At 53.0% G+C, this 7,583-nt stretch overlaps 1 protein-coding gene across 1 annotated transcript in view; it reads left to right on the forward strand.

The window, feature by feature from the left end:
- Vash1 (vasohibin 1) overlaps window positions 1-5,339 on the forward strand; it is an 18,770-nt gene extending 13,431 nt beyond the window's left edge. Inside the window, exon 7 of the mRNA XM_010645557.2 lies at window positions 945-5,339. Coding sequence (XP_010643859.1) covers window positions 945-1,017 — 73 coding nt within the window. The 3' untranslated portion in view covers window positions 1,018-5,339. The remainder of the gene's footprint in view (window positions 1-944) is intronic.
- Window positions 5,340-7,583: the final 2,244 nt, after the last annotated feature.

Below are 7,583 nucleotides of genomic sequence, written 5' to 3' on the forward strand. Positions count from 1 at the left end.
GGGAGTGGGCGGCCGGGGGGGGGGGGGGGGCTTTCTCCTTTTTTCTCTTCTTCGGGACTCTTTGCCCTTCTCCTCTTTCCCATCCTTCTCTCTTTTGCACCCCCAAGGGAAATGACAGAATGGTTGATGCAGATGTTTGTGTTGACGTGGTCCATCGCAATGCAGTGCCATTTCCCCAAAGCAGACACCCCTTAGCTGGTCCCTGGCGACCCCGTGCTGGACCATCAGGCTCCAAAAGAAAGTCTGAGGCAGGCAGTGGAATGGGCTGTGTGGGAACAGGGCTGGTTCCCTCAGCAGTTTCCTGGGGAGGGTTTGAAGATGACCTATGGATCTCTGTAGCCAGGAGAAATGGCTTTGAACAAGCTTTTGCTACCATGTGTTTGTGGGTTATGTCTGTGTCTAGATGCAAAAATTGCCATCAAGGCTGGGGATTTAGCTTAGTGGTGCTGTGCCTGCCTCACAAGCACAAGGTCCTGAGTTCAGTTCCTGGTACCCACAAAATAAAAAATTGCCATTAAAATACCAGGCTTCCTACTCTGATTTTGGCTCTTGCTTTAATTATAACTGTCAACTAAGAGCCACCTCCATGGTATGAATTTAGGGATGCCAAGCAGACCTCTGGCACCAAAGCTGCCATCACTGTTGACTTTGATCTAGGAGGATTTTTGTCACAGAGCCCCCAGGGAGATTTATACTTTAAACTATTACCTACCACCTGCTATGGGATTAGTTAACCTCCAGCAAAGAACAAGAGAGCTGAAACAGCATTTGGGAAGCACAGGGTGGCCAGGGTTTCCAGAAACACACTTCCAAACATCCTTACCTGCTACCTTGGAGGGCCCTCAGAGAAAGGCACAAGAGCCAGTCTGGACAGCTGTAACTGCTCCCACCTCCGCATTCTCCCTGATGACCACTCCCTCCTGCTTTCTCTGCCCTTCCTACAGGCTGTCGGGTGAGAAGAAGCCTTCAGAGCCCAAAGCCATGCCAGACCTCAATGGGTACCAGATCCGAGTGTGAGAGTGGATGCTGGCACCCCCAGCCCCCTACTTCTGGAGGCCAGGACCCACCTCCTGGAACCAGCTGTGCTCGCACTCTTGGGCAGGGCTCAAGGGACCACAGGAAGGGTGTGTGGCAGCTCAGCCTCATGCCGATCCCCTCCCACTGAGCCAAACCCCTACCTTTGGGCCAAGAGGCCGTTAATGTTTTGTTTGGAGTTTTTAGCTCTACCACTGAAGTTTAAGATGTTTGGGGAAAAAAAGACACATGGATGTGCTGGTGGCCAGAAGCACACTGTTTCAACCCCCGAGAGAGGCAGGAGAATGGCACCTCTCTGGGATTTGAGTGTGTCCTATATAGGACATTTCATAGGCCCCACCAGCCTACAGGAGGGCCTGGGGTAGGGGTGGGGTGGAAGTATTTCTCCAATTGAGCAGAATGTCCTGGCAGAATCTTGACCCAGGGAAGGGAAGCAGGGTAGGAATCACCCCGACAAAGGTCTGTCTGTATAGGTCTTAATCAGGAGCTTGATGCAAGTTTCATCTGCTCGAGTGAGGGCACAGCTCAGGCCCTGGTGGGCCCATGAGCAGTACTGGGGGAGCCTGTGTTGTAGCCAGCAGGGGGCTAAGTTGTGGAGGAGCTGAGAGGTTCACTCAGGGTGAACCTCACTCAGGGTGAGGGGTTCACTGGCCCATAACAGGGTCTGCTGGCTTATCCCACTCTTGCCTGTTGCAGTAGCCCAGGGCTTTACAGAAAACTGGGTAATAGGGTCAGCATGACTGGGCAGACAGACCAGTGTGGGAGCTGTGGTTGGGCACAGGATGATGGGGTGGGACTCTTAGGCCCGAGTTTCTTCCCTGGCAGTGTCCCTTCCAGGCCCACCTCTGCCCCAGGGCCACTGCCTTGCTTTAGCAGCCCAGTTAGGCCTGGGGCTTACAGTGATGGTCCAGTCTGCCATGTCTGGCACTTCGATGCACTGGCAGGAAAGAGCCTGAGCAGTTGGAGTCACATCTGCCCATCTGGCAAGCGATCTCTAGGGGGGAACTGAGAGGATGTGGACAGAGGTTGGCAGGGTTGGGGAAGAGTTCTGGGGATTCACTTAGCAGAAAGGTATAGGGCAAGGGTGCAGTGTGGCCACCAGAGGGACAGAGCCCGAACTGGGGATGTAAGTGAGAAAGGGACATTGGGAGGGGAGCTGGGATCAGGGTGCCTTGGGAGGAGTGAGTTCCCTACAGCATAGAAGGCAACTTGTCAGGAAGTGGGAGAGAAGATTCAGGTTGTACAAGGGCAGCTGGATGAGGTGACCATTAAGTTTTACTTTACCAAGAGGCTGTGAGTTAATCAGGGCCACTGTCAGAAAGGCTACAGAGGGCCTGGGGGCCTGGATAAGGGGCCAGAACTAAGACTGTAAACCCAAATGCCCACAGGAATAGCAGGTGACTGAGAGGCAGGTAGCAGGACTGGGTGGGGACTGTGGCACACTTGAGGGAATACGCCATTGAAGGGGCTGCTCTCTCAGTTCCAGGCCATGTGCAGACAGGTTGTCTAGTTTTTCAAAGGCCAGAACTGCATTTGTGTGTGAAATCTTTTAAGGGTTGATGATTTTTTTTTTAATGTAAAATCCCAGTATAGGTAAAAGAATGCCAGTTTGCAATCTCTGGTATAGATCATGCCGGGAGGAGTCCACTGCGGTGCTGTGTGGTGGAAAGTGACAGTTCTGAGCTCCCCAGAGCTGGACTGGGCAGTCGAGGGGAGCCTTGGCAGGTGAGACCCCCAGAGTGGCATAGAGACGGTCCAGCTCTCAGCCTACCAGGAGGTGGGTGAGCCCGGGAGCGGAGGAAGGAACAGGTACACTTGCTGATGAGAGTGCTTGCAGGGAAGGCATTGGAGGCTGGCAGCTCCTCAGACCAGCAGCCCTTGGCCCAGAGCCAGGCCCAGCAGGGCCCAGCCAGAGCCACCCTGGTAAGCCCACCGGTCAGTTCCTTGTCTCAGCAGGTTGGGGGGCGGGCTGGGAAGGTTCCTAACCTCCCTGGAGGCTCTAGCCTGGTCAGAACACTGCAGGTCATGGTGACCACTGATTGACTCTCCCATCTCAACTTGCAGAGTGGGGATGGTGGTCTTTTCCCACATTAACACACGGAGAGATGGGCCGCCTTCAGAGCTCTGTTCTGGTTCTGGCTCTGGTTCTGGTTGTAGCTACTCATCCACAGGCAAGCAGCCCTAGATGCCTCTGGGAACTTCCAGGAAATGACAGGGTATTGGGGTGCAGAGCTGTGCGAGGGAGCCAGGAGCTGGAATCGGTGGATGCAAAGGAAGCTGCTTCTGGTCCCAGATCCCTAGGAGCTGCCCTGGGTTCCCAAGGCCATGGGAGAAGGGAAGCAGAGTGGAACCCAACCCTGCTTGCTGTCTGTGGGAGGGAGTGGTCCCTAACTAACCCCCTGGCACTCACCTTCCTGAGCTGAGACCTCAGGCCTGTGGAGACCACCACAGGACACAGCGGTGCTTTTTAATTTTTTAACTTTGTCATATGTAGCAATCCTCCTCCCCTCCTGGGCTGTTTACACGGGCTCTGCTCTCTGGGGCTGGCCCGGCTGTGAGGTTTCTGGGGAGGCCGAGAGGCAGGGACTTTGGGGCCTTAGTCACCATTCCATGGTATCACCTCATCTCACTTCCTGTGAGGGACGGAGGCCTGGCTGATGAGACCCAGCTCCCCCTGACTGAGGACTGCCTTCTAGCTCCTCTTCCCCTGGCTGGGGGATGCAGGCTGAGGGGTCAAGGTGAGCTCAGAGAAAGCTGCTTGGTAGAGATGACCGGGGCAGAGGGTACTGCAGGTCTTTCCAAAGCCTGGCTCCCTGTGTCAAGCGTCAGGGTCAGAATTCTGGGAAGCTGGCTCCAGTGAGCCTTCCCTCCACCTGCCTGCCAGTCCTCTCCCTCCATGGCCTTGCCACATTCATGCTCATCGGTCATGCCAGCCACCCATCCTTTCACCGGCATGGCCAAGTGGAAAGCAGCAGCACCCTGGTCCCCACGGGAAACAGTAAAGCCTAGGGCCAGGGGACCGAGGAGCAGGAAGAGCCCACAAGTTGGCTGCGTCTCATCTCTAGCCCTTGTCGTCTCATGCCCCACTCCTTCAGCATGGGCTTGACTTCTGGCTCTGGGAGTCACGTAACTCTAGCTGGTAGAGTGCCTGGAGGCCTGTGTGCATGTGTACCTGCTTTTCCTGCCTGGGATGCAGACTGGCTTAGCTACAGCAGCATCGCAGTCCTGCCCTCTGCCTCGTGTCCCTGGCCTCGGAATGTAGGATGGCCATGCCGCACCCAGCTGCTGAAGGTGTAGAGGGCAGATGTCGTGCTCTGAAGAGGCTGGGGGTCTGCCCCGCCAGGTACCACAGCTTTCCCAAGCAGGCAGGACTGCCATGGTGCTAGCTGCAGGGCCCTCTGTGTGACCCTCTCAGCTCACCACGGTGCTTCGGGGTCTCAGGTTGCCTTTTTCCAGTCTGACGAGAGGAGAGACCTGGGCATCCTTGGCCATGGCCTGGTGATGATGGACCCCTCCTCCCAGCTGTGTTTGGCTACTATGTTCTGGACATTCTTCCTGTCCTCAGATCAGTATTTACCCCTCCCTTTCACGCTCACTCTTCGTTTCATTCCTGTCCTCGTTTTTCCCCTGAAATGAATAAAGTCTCTCTAGCTCCAGTTGTGTGGGCTGGACAAAAATCACAACATGAAGCTTTGTCTCCTTTCCCGTGGGAGCCGACCTGGGCCTACCCCGCCCCACAGGTGTCAGCCCTGCTATCTGTTGGGAAGAACCTGCACAGAGGTGAGGGGAGGGAGCCTGAAACCTGTGAACATTCAGGATAGAATGTTCTCAGCCTGCCCAGGCCGCTCGGCTCCTAGCCATCTCTCCTGTTAGGCTGTAATGAGGCCCAAGTCTGCCCCTAGGATATATCTGCAGCCCTGCTCTCTGCCTGAGCCCACAAGAGTCCATCGGGAACAAAGGAGAATAGAGTGTTCTTCCAGGAGACGAGCTTATTTCAGGAAACCATAGCAACGGGGATCTGAAGTCTCTTCTCATCGGTTCCTAGTCTCCAGCTTTGGGAGTCTTTACATCCACCCACAAGCCCTTCACCACCATCCCTCTGGCTCTGGACATCTTCCCACATGTCAACAAGCCCAAGCGGTTAGAGTAAGACTCACAGAAGAAGCATCCCTTAGATCCTACAACATTTTTCAGCTCTAACCTTTTCTCCCCATGTCTTCGCTCACTGTTCAGCTTAGGAGCAAAATCCAGATTTATAAGATTTCCTATTATCTAATACCAGCCAATGCCCCCAAAACCCTGTAGCACAGTGTAGCACACTAGCCTCCCTTGTTTTCAATAGTGTGGTGGTGACTGGGGCTTGGGGGAAGATTATCTGCAGGAATCCACGAACATCTTGCCTGTATGCCATTAAGTAGAGGCAGTTTTGTTGTTGGCTCACTTAAACCCAGCTAAAAAAATACTCTGAAAAAGCCTTTCCATAAAGGTAACTAGGATTTGTGAATACCTTGGGTTGTACAGCCTTCCATAAAGGGGCCACTGTCATTCACACACTTAAGCTCAGCTAACACAGCAAAGGGCTGGGTGGGCAAGTGTCAGTGAGATAGCCTGAACATGGAGGGCCCAGAAATACTCCAGGGAGGGAGGGCTGGGGCAAGGCTTTGTGCCTCGAGCCCAGCAGGCTCATGTGGACACTGCTGGGCCGCCGCCTCAGAATGCAGAAGTGCCACTGCAGACTCACGGGAGGATCAGAACCCAACTTCCTGGGAAGAGAGGGTTGCTTTATTCCCTGTTGCCCTGGTTCTCAGGCTCACAGCTGCAGTGAGCAGCTGAGTCCAGTGTCCAATTTAGGTACAAGAATTGGGCATGTAAATTAGGTTGGACTTTTGGATGCACACAGCATTTCTCAGAGCCCCGAAGGTGAAGAGACGGGAGCTCTACTACCACCATCTGGCAGGGCCCGGCATTTCGGAAGCAGTTAAACCATGGACTGGGCAGATTGGCCCAGACACGGATTGACTGGTAATGCTTGGGTTTGCCAGTGGGGCTGTGGGGACCAGCTCGGGGGGCCTGGCAGGTGGTGAAGATGGGGCGCCTCGGGTCAGCTGGAATGCTAGCTCTCAAGTCCAGCCCACAGGACAATATGCACAAATATATGGATGCTTTCCAATCTTCAGCCAGATAGGACTGGGTCATGGGAAACAAAACCTCCAAGAATTTAAGTGTGATTTCATTCTCTCCACAGCTGGCTAAGGTCCCAGGTCCTAAGGTCATACGAACTAACTGGGGAGAGGGCAAAGTTCCCTTTAAAACACATGAAATTCATTCTTCCCATCCAGGCCAGCGTGCACCCACCAGCCCCTAACCTGGCTGCCCTCTTGTCTGCAATTTTAACTGCATGTTTGCTCAGGAGAAGAGAAAAGGACAGGAGGGTACACCATGGTGTTGGGAACCCAGGGCCTCGGGCAGCTCCCCACTCCTGATGGAAACTGGAGGAGCTGGGCCCTCCTTCCCTGGGAGGAGAGAGGCCCTAGGGTGCATTTTATATATGAGTAACCAAAAACCCAATCCTCTATTTTGTAGCTACACCAGGGCAAGAAATGGAAAGAAAAACCAAACAAAAAACAGCAGCACCCTAGCTGATCATTTTGTTTCTTGGTCTCCAGCTTACAGGTATCTCTGAGGTTCCCTTCCCAGCCCCCTGCCGGATGCGTGTCTGCCCTGCTAGGTGGCCTGTCTCACTGACTTCCAGAAGTGCTGGATTCAGATGTGCTTAGGCTGGCAAGAGATGAAGCAGAGCCAAGATTCTTAGCTTCTCTGGGATTTTTCCTTGGTGGTAACAGTACAATCTGAGGAACAACTCCACTGTCCCTCTGCAGTGAGTTCCCTATATCAAAGTGCTGAGTAAACAGCCAACATTAAGTGTTGTGCCCATGTTAAATAACTGAGGTAGCCGGGCGTGGTAGCGCATGCCTGTAATCCCAGCACTTGGGAGGCTGAGGCAGGAGGATCGCTGTGAGTTCGAGACCAGCCTGGGCTACATAGTGAGTTCCAGGTCAGTCTCAACTACATAGTGAGACCCTGTCTCAAAAAAAAAAAAAAAAAAAATAGAGAGAGAGATAAATAAATAAATAACTGAGGTAACTGGAGTCTTCCATATCAAGAAGAGCCCAAACCTCAAAGCTTGCAGCTTTCAAATACTTATACAGGCCAAATCCAGCCTGGCTGGGGAGAACCATCTACCCTCTAACATAGTGGTGACAAAACTATGGCATGTGTGTCACAGACAGCTGTTTGTACTCTCTGAAAGCTCTAAAAGGTTTGCCATCACTATCCTAACATTTACCTGAATTCCCTGGAATTCTTAGCTACAGCACAAAGTAGATCTGAAAATTCCTTGTAAGTAGAAATGTGTAGTACTTTAATTTCCATTACATCAAGGGATGTAAACTGAAATGCAGAAGGATAAAGTAATTTATCTACAGTCACCAACCGAGATAAGATTATGAGTGGTGTTCCTAATCCCTGGCTAAGTTTTATTTCTATGA

The sequence above is a fragment of the Fukomys damarensis genome, unplaced genomic scaffold, assembly GCF_012274545.1.
Source record: "Fukomys damarensis isolate Sample0158 unplaced genomic scaffold, DMR_v1.0_HiC HiC_scaffold_21, whole genome shotgun sequence".
Lineage (NCBI taxonomy): Eukaryota > Metazoa > Chordata > Mammalia > Rodentia > Bathyergidae > Fukomys > Fukomys damarensis.